Genomic DNA, 20,071 nt, shown 5'->3' on the forward strand with positions numbered 1-20,071 from the left:
GGGTAACATACTAGGCCCTAGCAGCCCCGGCCCAAGTTGGGAACCACATAACGACTGGATTTAACTAGTAGAAGTAGGTAAAACACGTACCTCTCCCTTGCCCCATCAGTTTCCATACCCACACAGAGGCAGTTCAGGGCGTAAGTCAGGGTTTCACTCTTCTCCACCTCTGCTCTGGAGGTGATGTCTTAATTGGATGTCCTTTGTCCCTTTTACCAGAACTACTTATGCCCTAACTTGTCTTATTTGGTTTCAGAGATCTTGGAGGATATAGACAGTATCTGATTCATTGTTTTCATTTCTCTTATCTAATGCCCAGCACACTGGAGATCATGGGTGGGTGGGTGGATGGATGGATGAATGTACGACATCTCTAGTTTAATCTCCCCCCAGTAAAGAGAAAGCAGAGCTCCAGGTTTGTGTTGGGGGCAGTTGGTGACTGTATTGAAAGTCATAATCACTGGTCATCCTTTTTTTCCAGACTTGGCCTGGAGTCTCAACTGCCACTTCATCCATATCTCCTTACAGGAGATAATATACATAAATTGCCTAGCACATTCCATAAATACTAGCATATATATAGACGGCGTACATTTTAGCCATGAGCTATTTTCTATAAGGAATGTCTGTTTAAAGTTTCATGTGGAGAAAAGGCTCTAGGGCTTTAAAAATAAAATCTGGTGGCAGATATCAGAAAGGAATAACAGGGGCACAAAGGTGATGCCCAGACTTGGAGAGGAGGATCCAGGAAGCCTTCCTGGAAGAGGGGACATTTAAGCCAAGGCACAAAGAATGAGAAAGATCAACTGCAAAGAAAGAGTGAGGTCATCAGAGCTGAAGGAATTAAGTGTGTTGAGCCAAGAAGTTGGGAGACCCTGCTGCCTTTGGGTTTATGCAAGGAATTCCGTCTGGTTGGGAAGGAAACAAAGAGATGGGAAGATGGGGGAAGGACTAGGGACCCAGTGGCACCCAGATGGGCAGTGTGGTGATTGTCCTAGAGCAGTGGAGAGCCAGAGATAGATTTTGAGCAGGGGAGGGACATGTTGAAGAACCGTTTCAATCCCTTCAAAGTAAAGGAGTAAGTGAGGTCCTTGCTTCCTTAACCCCTAATCCCTAACAATCACTGAGTCATTTTTAGAAGATCTCTTCGCAGAGTTGGTATTAGGGGCATATTGTCTGAGTGTAGGGGTGTCTTTAGAGCTGAGAAGAGTGTGAGCACATGCTGGGGGGACTAATATGCATATGCAGGGGTCCCCAACTTCCGGGCTGAGGACCAGTCTCTCCTGTCTGATCAGTGGCAGCATTAGATTAGAAAGAAAGTGCATAATAAGTGTAACGTGCTTGAATCATCCCGAAACTATCTCCATGCCCTGGTCCATGGGAAAATTATCTTCCTTGAAATCGGTCCCTGGTGCCAAAAAAAGTTGGGGACTGCTGTTTTAAAGGATATATATATATTTTAATTTATTTGGCTGCGTCGGGTCTTAGTTGCGTCATGCAAAATCTTTTGTTGTGGCATATGGGCTCTCTCATCGCAGTAACCCAGTTACTCCGCAGCAGGTGGAATCTTAGTTCCCCAACCAGGAACCAAACCCACATCCGCTGCCCTGCAAGTTGGGCCACTAGGGAAGCCCCTGTGTGTCTTACGTGTGTCTCCCCTATAGGAGCATAGCATCTAGCTCAAAGCTTTATGCCCCACTGACACTTCAGGTCAAGATCCTGTGTTAAATTTCTTTCAAAACTAGTTATTCTTGTAAGATTCCAGATTCTTCCTGGTTGGGGAAACACAGTTGAACAGAGACTGTTTCCTTGCTGGCCCCGTAGATAACCACCAGTTTTCCTTCACCACCCAAGAGCCATCCTTCCCTCTGAGGAAAACCAGCCTCTTAACCAGCTGTGCAGCCTGGGCAGGTAATGTAAGGTTTTTTGCCTTAGTTTCCTCATCTCTAAAATGGGAGAATCAGATTCAATTCATGTTAGCTGAAGTGTCAGACATACCTCCACTGACGGGACATGGGATGACCACAGGTAGGCCTGACACGGGGAGAAGGCAATGGCACCCCACTCCAGTACTCTTGCCTGGAAAATCCCATGGGCGGAGGAGCCTGGTAGGCTGCAGTCCATGGGGTTGCTAAGAGTCGGACATGACTGAGCGACTTCACTTTCACTTTTCACTTTTATGCATCGAAGAAGGAAATGGCAACCCACTCCAGTGTTCTTGCCTGGAGAATCCCAGGGACGGGGGAGCCTGGTGGGCTGCCGTCTATGGGGTCGCACAGAGTCGGACACGACTGAAGTGACTTAACAGCAGCAGACCTGACACGAGAAGGGATCGGCTTGTGTCAGGAGCAGCGGTCATCCCTTCTCTGTGGTCATCCATTCCTTCTCATTCGAACAAGAAGAAAGTCTTTCCCTTTAACACTTCCCTAGCACTTGCCAACCTCCGTTTATAACAAAGACAAACAGCAATGCTTTGTTTTCATTGTACTTTTAAAGACTACCATCTGTTCATGGCATCGGGTCCTCTAGTGATAAAAAGAATTTCCTTTTCAAATGTACTTATTTAGGATAAAAAAAAAAAAAGAAGCAGTTGTTATGTAAAGGTCAAAAACAGGCGAAATTTATGATGCTAGGTCAGAATGATGGTTACATTTAGGGAGTACTAACTAGGAGAGGGCACGGAGAGCCTTCCAAGGTGCTCGGAACGTAAATATTCTGTGTATCTATCTGAACAAGGTATATAAGGGTGTAAGAAATTTGAGCTTAAAATTGAATTTAGAGTTATGCAAAAACAAAGAAATGAATCAGTTTGAATGTAAATACCAAGGACTTTGTTTAATTCATGTGGAATATCAATATGGCAGAATGCATGCAGAGTGGTGTGTATGGTTGAAGTTCAGGCAGTGATGAACTGGACAGCCTCAAAACTTCCTTCTGGCTCATATGTTCCAAGACCCTGCGTGCCTGGGAAGCTCCAAGGTTGCCCAGCAAGGCGATGGCAGATCCTCTCAGAGTTAGGAGCACTTCCCAGACAGTGGGCGTTTCGCGTAGACAAGCAGCAGAGACGTAGGTTCCATTAGAAGAGCCCTTCTTCCCTTACCCCAGCCTCTTCCTGCTGCTCCTAGTCCTGGATGCAGCTCAGCCCCGGCTTCCTTTCTTTCTGCACACTGGCCCGAGCCTCAGCTGCATCTATCATCTGCTCCAAGCTCATTAAAATTATTTCTTTTTAGTTGCAAATGGGCTGTTTATGATGATCATTATTTGAATGGTCTGCGCCGGGCTCCGGGCTGTCTGTCTGCTGCTGATGGCCGGTTAATCAGATGAGTCTTCTCCCCGCCTGGGCCTGGCCCAAAGTCTGGGGCTGTGTTAATCATGGCTCCCCTAGGGCTGGGGGCTGGGGGCCGGGTGGCAGAGGATCCCAAGTTCTGCTTGGTCATCAAAGAGGCCCTGCAAGCTGTGTATGTGCCTGGGAGTTCAGACACTTATTTCTAAAACTCAACTTCAGACGGGTGCTGGTTTATGTTTATGAGAGTTTTTTATATTCCTTCAAAATAAATACAGGGCTTTGAGCTTTTTTTAATTTAAATACGTTTATTTTAAAAGACTTATCAATTCTCTCATTGGCCGTCTTGCTTTGTTAATGTTTAAGTAGTCTTGTCTTTTAGGGTGGGAGGGAGTGGGTTTTTTTATTTTCTTTGCCTGTTAGAGTAAAACTTGGCAATACTGTGTCATCCTTTTATTTGGGGGCAGGGGTGTGATGCTGGGAAAGATTGAAGGCACAGGGAGAAGAGGATGACAGAGTATGAGGTGATTGGACGGCATCACCAATTCAGTGGACATGAACTTGGACAAACTCCAGGAGTTGGTGAGGGGCAGGGTGGCCTGGCATGATGCAGTCCATGGGGTCGCAAAGAATCAGACACGACTTGACAAGAACAACAAGGGGTGTGAGGTTTTTACCAACCTGTGAAATCCAGAACTAGTAGAATCACCGATCTAGGGGATTGTTCTCTGAGCTCTCAGTTTATCTAAGTTTAATATCAACCAACACTTGTTGAACAGTTAGTAATGTGCTTGATGCTGTACATGTTTATAACATTTAAAAACAGCTCCCTGAACATCCCCCAGCTAGTGAGGAAGGAACAGAAGCCCAGTGAAGAGCAGGACATTTTAATTTTGCCTTTATAATCCTCCAAGGAGATAATTCACGCCTGAATTATTAGGACTATAATTTGTTTCTTAGTCCCTGCTTGAATCAACTTACAACATGTTAATGTGTCCAGCACATGAGATGATGTATATAAGGAGCTTTAGCATGTTGCCTGGTACGTGTAATGACCTAGTAAGTGATAGTTATGATTATATTTGGGCTTCCCAGGTGACGCTAGTGGCAGGAGACATAAGAGACACGAGTTTGAACCCTGGGTTGGGAAAATCCTCTGGAGGAGGGCATGGCAACCCTCTCCAGTATTCTTGCCTGGGAAAATCCCATGGACAGAGGAGCCTGGTGGGCTACGGTCCATCAGGTTGCCAAGAGTTGGACACAACTGAAGCGACTTAGTACAAAGCGCGATGATTATTTACTATTGTTGTTGTTGTTAGTGTACTTACCATAGAAAAGCGTCAAGAATTAAGGGTTGAAAGATGAACATAGATGTAAGGCAATGTTGAGAAGAACGTGGACATCAGACACATCATCTGCTCCTCTAGGGATGAACAGCAAAGACACCAAGAGCTGGGCTTGCCTGGGGATGGAGTTGGAGGCCTGCTGATGTTCCACATCCAGTCTCACTCTGCTCTGTCTACAGTGTGGATGCAGCAGACAGATTCGTACCCACTGGCAGCCTGGGAGGTTGGGGAGGAGGGGGCTAGTGCACTTGCATGGCGTCATTGTCTGGTACAGCACATCAGACAGTTGGACTTATCCTGCTCTGAGATTTCTTTTTGGAACCTGGGTTTGATGTTTTAAATAAGGAGTCAAAGATCAACCCCCCGTGAGGTTGCTGGGATGCTGGGAGAGTTAGTATCCCAGAGATAAGAACATGGTATCAGATATATCATCATTCTAAATTGTGTGATGTTAACCCAAGTCTCAGTTCTGTTTGTCCTGTAGCAATGTAAAAATCACACCTTTATCTTCAAGACAGATGAGAAAAACTAAGAAAAACTGTGAGCATCCTGCCACAACTCCAGTTGACCATGACATTCTGGTTCCTTCCCTCCTGCCAAGTGAGGGTCTGTCCACCTGGCTGCACCACCTAGTTGGGTTTTGTCTACCTTTGATCAGTCTTATTGCTGCAAACACAGATCTTTCCCTAGTCATTTGATATTTTGGTCACAGTCACCTGGTCTCTTCATTGGAAACTGCAGTTATTTTTAAATGATGATAAACCAGAAATCTCCTTATTTTCTCTATCACCTTGGTAGACTGTCAGAAATTGTTGCTGTTTTCTCTCTCTCCTCTCCCATGACACCTTGTTCCTTACCTGGCTCAATAATTCAATGGGACGTTTGGACTAGAAGTCCCTGTACCTTGGAGTTGGTGCACCCAGTGCTCTGGCATAGAGTTGATTTCAGCACCTTGGAGAGCACCACACTTCCAAGTCTCTTGCCCCTCTATTTTAATGACTTTTTTTTTTTTGCCTGGACCTTCTCCCTTCTGGAGAAGGCAATGGCACCCCACTCCAGTACTCTTGCCTGGAAAATCCCATGGATGGAGGAGCCTGGTAGGCTGCAGTCCATGGGGTCACTAAGAGTCGGACACGACTGAGCGATTTCACTTTCACTTTTCACTTTCATGCATTGGAGAAGGAAATGGCAACCCACTCCAGTGTGCCTGGAGAATCCCAGGGACGGGGGAGCCTGGTGGGCTGCCGTCTATGGGGTCGCACAGATTCAGACACGACTGAAGCGACTTAGCAGTCTCCCTTCTAGTCTCATGATTCTCCAAAGAAGTTAGACATTTCTCCAGAAATAGAAAGTCCTTCCCTGATTTCTCCCAAAAGCTCCATAGGCAGAGGCACTTATTCTGGGTTTAGGGTAGACGCTCCAGCCTCCAGTGGGTATGAGGTTTATGGCGCTATGGTGAACTGCTATTGAGCAGATTTACCGACTTTCAGACATGATATAAGACAATTACCATGCATTTTTTCTCTTAGAGGGAAAAGGATTTGCAGCGGGTTAATAGTACTTTTATTTCATTATCTAATGGTAAAAGTGTTTCATTGTGTGTGCAAGATGAATGCGTATTAGCGATGACAAATGGGGTCTTTCAACACGGTACCAGGCCTCGTCATACATATGTTAGATTAAAGAGTTCACCCTCGAAATACACTCTCGCATCTGTGTGTGTGTTTTTAATAAATCTGATTGCAGAAATTTATTGCATCACCGGATTTAGGAAATTATGGGGCTTGATTGCTGCAAATATAATCGGGTGATATATACAGAAATGCTCCTCGAGTTATGGTCCAGAAAAAAGCCCATCTCGGGATGGTGCAAGAAAGCAGCAGACCACATAAACAGAGCATTTCTTGAATTATGCAAATGAAATCCATGACAACTCATGGTGAATTGCACTCCCCTTGTGAAACTGCCACCGTTAAAGTGAAGAAAGCTGCGAGAGGGGTGATCAAATATACATGTACGACCAGCAGACATTGTCTGTCATGTGTGAGCTGGAGCGTCCCCCACTTCCATCCCTCACTCTTTTTTTCCCCTCCTTGGTGCATCCTGTAAAAACCTGGTCTGAAACCTTCATTGCACATAAGCAGGCAAGGCTGCTTCCAATCCTTTGCTCTGAATCCAGCAGTCTTCAATGAAATATTTCTTATACTTGAAGTGAACCTTAAATGATTTACTGCAGGATACACAAAAGGTCATCTTGCTTCTTATTGGCACCTTCATTTTTCCAAAATCTACTGAAATTAAAAAGCCATCTATATCTTAAAAGGCGTATTTATGAACCCTTAAGTGTGAGTAAGTCATAGTTGGAACAGTTCCCACCTCTGATATATGAAAGCTGTCGACAGCACTTTCTTACACTATAATATGCCCATACAATATGCCGCACTTTACTATTTTGACACGGTTTGGAGATGTTTTCTACAGTTACTGACAAGCTTATGCCATCACTCCCTTGGAAATTTAAGAGGTGGGGCAGAGGCGTAAGGAAGAAATGAAAAAAAACAACTCCACCCAACTTTATAGGAGAGTATTGATCTGGCCTGACTTCTGACAAGCAAAAAAGCTGTCCTGGATTTTTTTCGGTTGCATCCCCAGTTTCGTAAATTATTCATTTGTGCCAGGAGTCAATATCCTGTCTTTTCTCAGCTTTTTTGTAAGTTAAGAAAACTTGTTTGGAATGCTGTTTTGTACAATGATTAAAAAGGAAAAGGAGGAAAAAAAATCTTTTTCTTTTCTCTCTCTCCTTTTTTTTTTTTTTTTATTGTTCCAGAAGGAGCTTAATTCCGTCGCTTCCGAGCTGTCTGCACGGCAGGAGGAGAGTGAACATTCTCATAAACATTTAATTGAACTCCGCCGGGAATTTAAGAAAAATGTACCTGAGGTACAGTATAGTTGCTGTTATAGAATTAACTCAGTAGGAATGCAGATTTTTCTCCGTTCAAACTATATTTTGAAAACTATAGACATAAGTGACTAACAAGAAAAGAAGCTAATTAGCCACAAAGAAAAATTACAACCCTCAACATCTCCGCGTTTCTTCATATAGTGGCACTCAGCAGTGCTGTCTAGAGTAAGAGCAAGACGCTTCTCCATGGAAGTCATTGTTTTTGAGGGCTCTGTACAACATCCATTTTCTCCCCACATTAACGTCCAAGTCAGATGCTTGGCCTTGACAGCAAAGACAATTTGTCTCGAGTTCCTGATTTTGTTTTGCTTTCCCCTTGGCGTCTGGAAGATGGTGGCTGTAGACTGTCACCCTCTCCAGCCCTTCCCTTAATCTCCCAAGTCTGAAAGTGGCACCCATCCCCCGTAAGTGTGCCTCATTCTTCACCCCTTCCTTTGCAACTCCAGCCACCAGCGTTGTCTTTCTCAGCTGCTATGAGGGAGGTCCAGTTAATGACCAGCCCCCACACTGTAAGAGTCCCGCAGGGGAAAAGACAAGAATGGACACATTTCTTTCTTCACAGGGGTGAATGTGTGAATTTTTTTTTCCTCTTCTATCAGGCCCCCTGTTGCTCCTCAATTTTTTTTTTGTTTTTTAATGATGGAAATAAACGCAAATAGGAAGAAGAAAACCTCCTGACTCCATATAATGTTAGCAGGGATGTGACACGTCAGAGCCATGAAAACGGGAAACAGGTACCTGGCCCATTCCCAAAGCCAGCCGTGCCTCTCTGTGGTCAGCAGAGGGTGGAGCTCTCTGTCTCAGCCCACTCAGCTCTCTGCCCACTCAGGTGGCCTGGATCTTGGAGGAGAACCAAACAGGGCCTGCCATTCCAAAGGTATTAATGTTAGACTTAGACATGTTGATTCCATTCTGCCTGTTGGAATCACCTAGGAGTCCTGTTGCCATCTTGCTGATGGAGGAGGGGGCCACGGAAAGATGGAGAAGAAGCAGGCTACCCAGAAATCAGGCAACATAAACTCAGAGGGGTCGGTCTCTTAGCTGTGAAATCCTCCTCACATGTCATAAATATCTTTGGTTCTTCAAGGCAAGAGTGGGAAGTAGGTTCCCGTTAGGACTTGTCCCTGGAGCAAGTCTGGGGGGAATCAGGTTTGAGAGCTGAGAGAGAGTGCGCTTGGAAGGGGCGGGAATCTCAGATCTGCGTGTCTCCCATGTTACAGCTTTAGAGAGACCAAGTCGAGTCCTGGGAGCTAAGAAGGCATGGGGAGATTCTGAGCATCCTTCCTTCCCCTCTTAGAACAGAGAACAGCTTGGTCTTTAAACCAGTTTTTCTGCCCAGAGTGAGAGAACCAGAAGCTTTGTCTCTGAGTCCAGTCTCTGGGAAGCAGAGATGAAATGGCCACAAATCTCCACAGCCCACCATTTAGACCTCCTTCCCCCAGGCCACGTGGGAGCCCCCAGGTGATAGGGGAAATCCAGGCCAGGTTTTAAGCCTCTGAGTTCAGCTTACATAATTTTAATACTGCATAATTATGCAATTATGTAATTAGGAGGAATAAGTTTCCATTCCTATTATAGTCGCGCCTCTGAAAATTCTCATTTTTGGAACTAGTCTCTCCTGATGGGGGAGAGTCATGCCAAGACTTTATTTAAGAACATCATCTGGCTGGTACCCAGCTCACCTCCTGCTGGCGCCTGGGCTTGGTTTCCCCCAGGGGTTAAGCAGACAGAAAGGGTGGTGGGCGTCTAGAAAGAGTTGGCACTGGTCCAAAGTCCCACCGACCTCACCACGGTTCTCATATTTGAATCCCCTAAATTCATATGAGTGGGGGTTTGTGAACAGAGCCTGTTTGGAGAATCTGTTGACCTGCATTGTAATTCCAACTGTGCCACTCACTTGCTTTGGGACCTTCAACAGTCAGCCCCTCTCAGAGCCCCTGTGTCCCTTTCTGTAAATTCAGAGGAGAAAAGCCCCTTCCAATACTTACGTTTCCTGAAACCCAGACCAGAGGTTTTCTGTTGATGTGTTTTATTTGGTCTGTAAGAGTCTCTCCAATTTTACAGTAAATTATCAACATTTAGCATCTCTGATTTCACCCCAAAATTCGGATTTCCAATCTCTTTTGAGACCATTTGGTAGAGCTGGCCACACAGAGGCTCCACCCCTACGCAGCAGTCATCAGAAACAGCCGAGCAGCTGCCACCCCCTTACAAAGGCGCTGTGTCCTCCTGAGATTTGCCACAGGCCACCCAGCCTGCCTCCCTCCTGTCCTCTTCCTCCAGCCTCTGTGGGCATTTGAGTTTACAACCCGCAACCTGGGTCTACAGAAGTTTCCTTCGCCAAGCTCAGCCCGTGCACTTACAGTTCCTTCTGGTCAAATAAATTCCCTAGGTTCACACGCACTCCCCACATCTCTCCTGTAGATCCCCAGCACACATCAGTAGTCAGTGGCTCTGAGAAGCGCTGGGGGAGGGGGGGGGTCCCAGAACAGTGAGGACACGTTCCCAGGAACCAGAAGAAGGGTTGTTTCCAGAAGCAACACCATCCTATTTCACAGTTGAGGGATTTATTCTTCACCTGACATACGTATCTGGTGCATCCTTCCCTTTCCTGCTTTTCTCTGCTACCCGCTCCCTCTCCATTCTCTCGAGCCCCCCTCAGGTTCTCCTCCCACAGGGGTTTCTTGTGGACCATAGATGACAGTGGTTAGAGGAGTCACCAGTGGGTCTCAGAGAAAACTGGAGCATTTATAGTCAAGTTCTTGGGACCCTCCATTCTAAAAGACCTTCCTCTTGCATGCTGGAGAGAACTCATGGGAGTCCACCAGGGGCATCCTTGGGGCTGGGAACCTCAAAGGCCCTTGAGGAAGGCATGAAATTACGGTCCCAAAATAAGAGGCTCCCTTCTGAAGATAGCCCGGTGGCGTAGAGTTAACAAACATTTACAGAGCCCTTCTTCTGAGCTGGGTCCCATGACAGGTGACCCCACCAAGCCCCCAGAAACCCCATCTTCTGGTGAGGAAGGGGTGACAGTACAGGGCACTGTTGCTAAAATGCCAAATGCAGTTTTTGCTAGAGAGGGCAACTGAGTGGGAAAGCAGAAATGGCAACCTCCAGAGACATCTCCCGAGCAGCGCCTGGAGGGCAGAGGTTTTCTTGAAGGGATGTTGGTAACATGACCCAGGGCATGGAGCCTCTCCAGCCCCAGGTCCAAAGAATGACCCATGATGAGCCACCAATCGCATGAGGTACTTTGCATAAAACAGCATTCCGTGATCAGATCCACTTGGGAAATGCTACTTCCTCTCCCTCTTCCAGAAATTCCCAGTGTGCACCGTGTAAAAGGCTCCCAAGGGTCCTGCAGGGAAGAAACCTGATGTTGGGCTTGATGTGTTCCGATCAGACCTGGCCGAGCCCCTTTGTGTGTGTTTGGGTCTGTCTGTAGGTGTATATATGAGGAACCCTTATGAAATCTCATGGAGCGCAAGTCCCATGGGACACACTTGCTGATTTGGGGGACAACAGTGAGCTACAGGCAGGGGCTACTTGACACCACAGTGAACTCTCCGCTCATCTCTTTTACAGGAAATCAGAGAGATGGTGGCTCCTGTATTAAAAAGCTTCCAAGCTGAGGTAAGACCCAAGGCCTGTGGCATGTCATGAAAATACCCCCCGGCTGTCTCTCCTATCCCACCTGGGGTTCTCAGAGGTTTCCAGCAGCAGAGAAACTTCCCTGCCCCCATTGTAGACTGCCCATGCCCTCCAGATCAGCCATAGTATCATGATAAGAAAGGGTGCTCTTTTTCCGTTTGATGGGATTGCTGCCTGCTCTGACATCCTCTCTACCACCCACCCTCGGAGTATATGAAATCTACTGCTTTCACATCCTTTCCTGCCCATCGGGCCCTCGTTCCTTTGGCAGCAGCTGAGCTGTCCTCAGCCAGTTGTTTCTCTGGCTTTCCTGGAGCCCTGGGAAGGAGCTGGACCTCCCCCGTGTCTCCTCTTTGCTTGACTTGGTGACCAGGATTCTGGGAATGTCCACTCATCTGGCTGACGTAGGAGGTTGGCAAGGAAAAGAATGGAGTTACACTGAGTCAGAGCAGTGGAAGAGCAGGGCCATTTCTCCAACATTCTGTCTTCAGGGGGCTCTTCTCGGTTTTCCCCTGGATTCAGGCAGGACGCTGAAAGGATTGGCCCTTAAGCACTCGCCAGCGGAGATGCATTTTTAAGTCTGTCGTCCGCCAAGTGCCACATTACTTTAAATCTGTCTCTTCAGAACCGAGTAAGCACATAAGGCAATATTAAAGTAAACAATAACTGGATTTACACAAATGTCGCTGATTTCCATATTTTTCATCCTTTCATTTTATTACTGAGTTGACTGATGTGCTTATTTATTTATAGGGCCATCCGGTATTGATTCATTTGGTTGTGAGGTGCCTGAGCCGGAAGAGGGTGGAAAAAACCCAGAAAGAAGACCAATAATGTTAGGAATGTGTTGTCATGGCTTTGTGTTTTGTTTTTGTTTTTTTTTTTTAAAGAAAGGTCCCCATCTGCCAGCTCACGGTCCTGTGAGAAGCATTCAGCACACAAGCGCTCTTGGGCAGCTGATCCTTTGGTCCAGCCTCAAGACAGGCATTGAGTGTTTCAAGTAGAGCATTACTTTCTCGGCCGTTCCCCTTGCTTGGGTGGGCATGGCAAAGCTTCTCTTAACCACTTAGAGCCTCAGTTTCCCTATCTGTTAAAGGAGAATAAAAGCACTACAGATCTTTTCATGTTGTTCTGAAGATTAGATGAAATACAATGAAAGGAAAGAATTTAATGTAATTCCTGATGCATCGAGAGCTTCTCGGGAGTGAAGAGCACAGACTCTGGAGTCAACCTAGATTTGAATCCTGCTTCTACCAGTTTCTAGCTGTTTGACCTTAAGCAGGTTGCTTGTGCCTCTATGCACAAGTTACTTGTGTCTCTGTGCCTCTGTGTCACACTCTACAAAATTGGATAATAATTATACCTATTCCATAGGGTTGTGAATGAAGAACAAAGTTAATACTCACGGAGTGTTCAGAACATTACTTTGTGTGTTAAAAGCCTTACTATTTTATTTCTGTTATCAGTCACCTTCAACATAGGTTTCTTTGGCCTCCACTATGCCTGGCTTAGAATCTGCCTCTTTCCTAACTAGGTGTTCAAGGCTTTTTATCCAAAAGAAGGGGGTTTTCTGTCCCTAGAGGAAGCCAGCATGACTTACATCATCTTTCGATGGGAGTAAGAGTTAGACATTAGATTTTGGCAGTGGTCAGAGAAGACCCAAGTGTAGTATAGTGGAAAGTACATGTGAATCAGACTCAGATGGGCCTGGCTTGAATCTTACGCTAGTTGTGTGGCCTGGGGGAAGTTCCTTAACCTCTCTGAGCTGCAGTTTTCCTCCTTTGATAAAGGCGACTAATAGGAGGGCTTCTGAGAACTGAGCAGGGTGGAGGCAGTTGACATGGTGTCCGGCACACAGTTGGTGCTCAGTAAGTGCAGGAGGAGAGAGTCTTAGGGCGGCCAGAAGAGACAAAGCTGAATTCTCATTTCCAAATCCATGTGGCATGTGGAATAGACACCATTTTAATAGCTGGCAATCTTCAAAGAACTTCGTTAATTTTTTTAAAAGGGTTTTCCATCGTCCCTTTAATGTACCAAAAAGACTACATTTGTCTGGAGTTTTATTCCTGAAACCCCTGCTTTCTTCATGATCTATTGACTAATCCATCGCGGCCGCCATGTCCCTCCCAGTGCCTCAGGGGAGAAGCGCTGGCAAAGAAAGGTGTTAATAAAAAGCATCTTCTTCGTCCAGAACAAACTGCACACACACAGGCCGTTTATAATCCAAATTTGATTTTCATTTTAATTTTTTTAATGAGGGTTCATCCTTTATGCTGCTTCCCTCTTGCAATCCACCAGGCTCTGGGCTCAGAGCTGCAGATTCCCAAGTGGGCATTAATCACCTCCCAGGAATATTCCCTGAGGCGAACACCTTCCAGAGTCACATAAACTAACCCATAAAACGCCAAGGCTGAATATCGTACCCGTCATTCCTTCTCCCCAAGTGCGGGCCTCTTGTTGAAATATAACACGTTCAAGTTCATTCCTTAATTTCACTCCACCAGCCCTGGTGTATACAGAATACAGGCATCCTTTTATCTTTTCATACTATGTATGCGGGGGTCTTATTTTCTTTTTCTTTCTTTTTTTTTTTCCCCCCACCGTGCTGGTGGTGGGAGGGAGGCGGAGAGGAAGTGAATTTGCCCTGCTGTGAATTGAGGAAGCTTTCCCTCTCCGCCTTGATTGCTTAAAGGACAGTCTTGATTCCCCCTGCTCAGGGAAACAAAGACAGCCAGAGAAGGTGGCTTAATGGAGACAGCTTGAAATGGCCAAAGTTTGAATATCCTTGTGCGCAGAGAAAAGAGCAAGACGAAAGCCCCGCTAATTACAAAAGTTGCTTTATGAAAGATAATTCAAAGCAATAATTTAGCAAACATAATCAAGTCGCACAGATGGGGTTGTTGATGGATGGATTGCAACATGCAATTAGCAGTTCTCGCAGTTACATATCATTAACCCTCCGAGCACAAAAATTATTTTCTCATTATTAGTTGAAAAGGTAAAATTAAGCTGACTAGACAGTAAAGGAACAAACTACAATTAATTACCTTCATTTATTACAGTCATTATTTTAAACTTATTTTTACTTGGAGAGAGAGACGAAAACATCTAAATTAAAAGTTTTGTTATGCTAAATCAGAGGTGAAACTTTGCTAAGGCGTGTGTGCAGTGGCCCAGCCAGAAGATGGCAAGGCCACTGCTGTGAGAGGTTTTTTTTATCCCCTGCTTCCTTCCTCTTCCCCCATGAAGGAGATGTGGCCTGCATGGTGGAAAACCCCTTCCATCGAGGTAGAACAGACTTGTTCACCTGGGCCTGATTGAAACACAGCAGTTTGGAAACCAAAGAGGCAGAGACAGCCTCTGACCCCCATGGGAAGCAAGAGAGTAGTGGTCAGACACCCAGGGTCTGAGTCCCACCCGACACTGCTTGTGTGACTTTGGCCAGTGACTTCATATCTCTGAGCCGCTATTTCCTGCTACGTGGGGACAGCTGTTCGGATCGCATAAGGTTCAGTGAGATTCACTGTCAAGTGGCCAGCAAGTCGTTTGCTCTCACTGTGGTGTGTGTGTCTGGTTGCTCGGGCCTGAGGATGTTGTCTCCCTGTCCTCTCAGGATCAGAGGGAGCTTGTGTGGCGTGACCGCCTTTTAGGAGCTTGGTGAGGGAGTCGAGACGCCACCTACCAAGAGATGGAACAGGGAGTTGGGCAAGCGTTTGTGCCAGAACTTGAAGGGCCACCCTTCTCCTTGGCACCTCCAAGGCCCACTCAACAAATATTTATAATGTCCCTAGGAGGTCAGTGCCTGTGACTGAACCAGCGTGTAGGGGTCACGTCCCGCCTAGAGATCCCCTTCGTTTGCTGAACTTCAGGTTCACACTGTCCCTAACAGTGGCTGCACGTCTGTGCTGTATCCTGGCGTTCCCCCATCAGGAGGCGGAGCCTGTGTCTCCATCCTCTGAATATGGGCCTTTAGAATAGTTTCCACTTGAACCAATAGATGTGACAGAGGTGACCCTGTGCCTATAACAACAGAGGCCTCAGCCAGCCTGGGGTTTCTACCTCCTGCCTCCTCCAGCCCAGCCTTCCTGTAAGAAATGTGACCACCCGGAGGCTCCCTGTGGTGAGAAGCCAGCCTGCATGGAGAGCCCCTGAGGGATGAGTCTTCACATGGTAGAGAGATGGGCCAGGGACACCAAGGCACCAGACGCAAGTCAAGGAACCATGCTGGCCATCAGCTGCCATCTTGCCATGACTGCCTGAGAGATGACAAGAAAGAACCACCCCACTGAGCCTGGTCAACCCCCAGGACCATGAAGATTAAGAAGTTGTTATGAGCCCTTTGCATTTGGGGGTGGGTGGTTACACAACAGTAGATAATCAGAACGCCCAGATTCAGAGTGCCAATTCTTCCCTCCCCACTGCTCCTCAACTCTCATCTCCCTCTCTCCTCTTCTTTTCTTCCACTTTCTTCTCTATTTTCTTCTGTACCTCCGCCCCCAGCCCCTCTCCTTCAGCCTTTGCCAGATTTTAGCCTTCTCATTTTCCCCCAGCACCAGGTCCTTAGATCACCAACTCCATGCAGAGCACGGCCTTCTGCCCTCCCGATGCCCGAGGGCATCCCAAGGCAGAAGCCAGGGCACACAGGCAGCATGTAGCCTCCTCAGTTTCGAGCCTAGCATTGCCCTCCAGGGGCCCGGGTGGAAGTGTCAGCAGTTCTGAGCTTTCGTCTCTTCTCCTCTGTATTTCTTCCCATGGAATTGGGGTGCATCTACAAGGCAAACCCCAGTGGCTAAAGGAAGTCTAGAGCAGACGCAGTTGAAGTTCTGTCTGTGGAGGAGCAGAAGGGTTATGTTGAAATAGGAATTTGCAAGAAAGCAAAAGAGGAGGCCTTGCTGCCTTCCCTGTGGGTGGTTAGGTGGCAAAGCATGGCACGATGCCCACCAACCTGGCACTCCTGTCCTGAGTGGATGGGTGTTGGTTGGATGAGTGGATGATTCAGTCAACAAATAAATATATATACCCTTCATTGAGTGAGTTACCCTTTACTGTGCCTTCTCTAAAATGGGGTGATTGCACTTGGACAGCCTGATGCGTGTGGGTTTCAGGGTGCCACCCTGGTCAGAGATGTAACAAGTCATAGTCTCCTGTGTTCTGAGGCATTCCAGACTCTTTCCCACAGGTCTCATGTAGCCAGAGGTGCCAAACAGTCTACCAAGGGGAGTTCCCTCACTTTCAAGTGGGCAGAGGACTGGAAGTTCCTTCTTTTGCCCATATCCACCTGCCAGGATGCTAGTGATTGATCAGACCCAGGTTGGACCAACAGGGCACCAGAGGAGAGAGAGGCCAGGATATCTGCTGCGTGGCCTCTGATGTGAACATCACTGAGACTCAGTTGCTTACTCTTGTCGTCAGTCAGGAGCCAGGCTTGTCCCTGAAGCAGGGCCTTGCCTTTGCTGGAGGAGCCTGCTGACGTGGCCTTGAGTGCACACCCACCGTGTGGTGTGCACTCTCTAGTGATTATTTTGTGTGTTCTTCATGATATTTCTGTTAAGGGAAGGTTCTATGATTAGCTCCACTTTACGGATGAGGTTCCGGGGAGACGACTGACACCCATTTAGTACCTGAGACAGGATGAGACCCGAGGTGGGCATGACTTCAGGCTCAGGAGGGTGGTGTGGGCTGGAGAAGGCACTCAGGGCAGAAACCCCTGGCCACCTGGCCCCTCCCAGCCTCTCCCCTCAGCCAGTAGACAGCCTGGCTTATTCCCACCTCAGGCGACGTGTCTGCTATTCTCTTACCTGGAATGTTTTCCCAGTACTGTCTCTTGACCCAGTTAACTCCTTTCAAGTATCAGATCCTCCCAAGAGTGAGGAAGCTGTCCCTGGTTGACCCCAACCCCTAGTCAGGCTTGGACTCCCATCTTTCCCAGCACGGCTCCCCACACTCACCCAGGATGCCGCGTAGCAGAAGTCATGTTTGTGGGTGTCTCATCATTCAGGGCCCCGGGGCTCCTTGGCTGTGACTCTGCCTGAGTGGGAGCCACAGGCAGCTTTAGAGCAGAGGAGGGCCCGGCTGTGACTCCGGTTGTAACAGGATCCCTCAGCCTCCTGATCACCTCCGCATGGTGGGGGTAGGGCTGGCCTCTCAAAAATGACAGAGAGGAGGAGACTATATGCCTCGCATGCCCCACCTGAGCCCCTGCCCAAGCTCTGCTCTCTGCCCACGTCCTGTGCCCAGAACCAGAAGTCATCATCGGCCTCCCCCACCTTCTGTCCCGGCCCCAGACTCTGAGGACGCCCTGCTGCGCCCTCACAGGCAGATGTGGGTGAGGAAGGGGTTCTGACCAGCATGAGGTCCCTAGTCCCTGTTCCTGAAGCTGAGCTGCCTAAGTGGGGCCTGGAGCGCACGTCCTCACAGTTCAGATCTCCTGAGACGGGCTCGGCCCTGAGCCCCCAACCCAGCCCTGCATGCCGTGTCCTAACTTGGTCCCTGTGCTCCCCTCCTGTTCTGCATTTGCCTGCAGAACTCTTGCCCTTCCCTTTGAGTTGAAATTTAATTACAAGATCTTTTTTTTTTTTTGCCTTTTGCCTTTTAACATTGTTTGCTATTTCAGCTGTCTTTGATGTCATGATTCTCTTACTCCCGAGGTAACCCTTTCTGTGTCGCTCCCAGCACTGGCATGCCATCTCTTTGTAAGTGGGGCCCCCTTGGGGCCACACAGACGTTAGACACATGCAGTCCTGACCAGCCAGCAAAGCCAGAGAGAAGCGGCCTCGCTGACCAGCGGGACCCAGCAGGAAAGATAAGCAGTGGGAACAAGTGTGGGTTTGGAGCTAGATTGGCACAGGCTTGCATCCTAACCCATCTGTTTGCCCGCTGTGATCCTGGGCAGGCCACTTAAACTCTCTGGGCCTCAACTTCCTTGGCTTTTAAATGGAGATAATAATAATACCTACCTCATAGGGTCGATGTGAGGGTTAAATGAGTTGACCCTTGAAAAGTTCCAGGAACAAAGCCCAGCACATAGTGAGTGCTTTTTGGACATTAGTCAGCACTCCCAGCTGATGCGCTGAAATTATTCCTCCCACTTCTCCCCAAGCCCCATGAGGAAGCATCTGCTCTCGCCCGTTCTCAGGTAAGGGAAGTGAGGCTCAGCACCCGGCACATGGTGGTGGGTGGTGACTCAGGCTGGGATACCAGCCAGCAGAGCTCACCGTGCATTGAGCCATGCATCGCCACGTCTCATTATAGCAAGGGAGGCACCACTGATGCCATCCCCTCTGACAGGTAAGACGTTGCAGCTCAGAGAGGTTAAGCTGCTTGCCCCAGCTCACACAGCTCTTCACCAGCAGAGCAGAGGGTGGAAGACGCAGACCTCAGCTTGTAGGGCTGAGTGGATCTCCTCAGGGAGCTTCGTGAGTACAGAAGGAGCTGAGAACACTATAGATTTTTGTAGAATTGATCAGTTCTACACTGATGCTCTGAATTGGACACTTACAGGTAGTTAGGGGTTAGAAAAGAGACCTCTTTTTTCAGCCAGATCTGTGCCTTTTAGATATGTCTTTGCTGAGTTTTTTCCAGGCACAATCCACCAGGGAAGCCCAGCCCATTGCAGAGAGCTGGATTCAGACCCAAGTCTGCGTACCCAGCCCAGGACTTGGCATATAGCAAGTGCTCAATAAACAGGGTGTCACTTGCAAGATTCAGTGAGGATTTCCGTCCACCCTTCCTGTTCCCGGCTCACATGCATGTGTGTGCACACCCACTCCCCACCCCTTCTTCTGGTGACATAACAACTTTGATGATGCACGTTTTCTGGGCTCCCATAACCTGGTCTGGCCCCTCTGGCTTCGCCCTGCCCAGCTTGGGGTAAAACTTATAACGAGCTGAACATCCTTCTGAATTTAATATTAAGAACCCACCAAAGCATCATTGAACCTGTCACACCATATTACAACCAAATTAAGAACCAGCAGCAATCCTCTTTCATTCAGTATCATATGCCTTATAAAGTAAATTATTAATGCTTTTTTCCCCCCAGTTAAGCAGTTATTTGCAGTTGTTCCGGGTATTTCTCATTAGAAATAACATCATCTAAAGAACGATATTGATTGATTTTTTTAATCTTGGAATCATGGACGTGAGCCACATATTTATATGACATTCCCTTTAACTAGAATTCTCATGCTTTATTTTTATATTATTGATCTTTTTGACACGAATTGCTTTTTGGCCTTGTGCAAACGTTGTAAGCTTTCCGCCTGCAGAGGAATGGGCCGGCGTCTGGGCCGAGCTGGGAAGAGTGATCGCTCCAGCGGCATGGCGGTAACATTCCCGCACATTTAACAACAATTAGTCTGTGCTGATGCCATGGTAGGCTTTCGTGTATGAAAATTTACAAGCCTTTTAATGGACTGCATTATGGAAGGCCATGCGGGGCCAGTCGGTGGGGAGATGAGGCCGCTGGGCGCGCATCCATCTCGTGGTACTGTCAGCCGAGCATCTCTTAGCGCTTGTGTCTGCTGGGTGCCAGTGGCGGGCAGAGCGACGCTCCTGCAGCAGCCAGCCTGTCCCCTCGGGGCATGAGTGCCCACTCCTGTGGTCACTCGGACATCCATTCAGTAGATGTTTCTTGAACATCTGCTGTGTGCCAGGCATGGTATTCAAGGGCTAAGGTGGTGAACTTCACTGACTCACATGCTCAGGAAATATTGACAGGTGAGCGCCATTGTGTGCCAAGAACCGTGCTAAGCACTGAAGCTAAGAGGTGAGCACAGATCATTCTTCTGGCTCCTGTAATGTAGAGCAGAAATGACAGAAGCTTCGATC

At 47.6% G+C, this 20,071-nt stretch overlaps 1 protein-coding gene across 1 annotated transcript in view; it reads left to right on the plus strand.

Moving 5' to 3' along the window:
• The window catches only part of CUX2 (cut like homeobox 2), a 278,643-nt gene that overhangs the window by 169,212 nt on the left and 89,360 nt on the right, over positions 1–20,071 (plus strand). The window contains exons 2-3 of the mRNA XM_055549878.1: positions 7,457–7,567; positions 11,177–11,224. Coding sequence (XP_055405853.1) covers positions 7,457–7,567; positions 11,177–11,224 — 159 coding nt within the window. The remainder of the gene's footprint in view (positions 1–7,456; positions 7,568–11,176; positions 11,225–20,071) is intronic.

This window comes from Bubalus kerabau, chromosome 16 (genome assembly GCF_029407905.1).
Source record: "Bubalus kerabau isolate K-KA32 ecotype Philippines breed swamp buffalo chromosome 16, PCC_UOA_SB_1v2, whole genome shotgun sequence".
NCBI classification, from domain to species: Eukaryota; Metazoa; Chordata; class Mammalia; order Artiodactyla; family Bovidae; genus Bubalus; species Bubalus kerabau.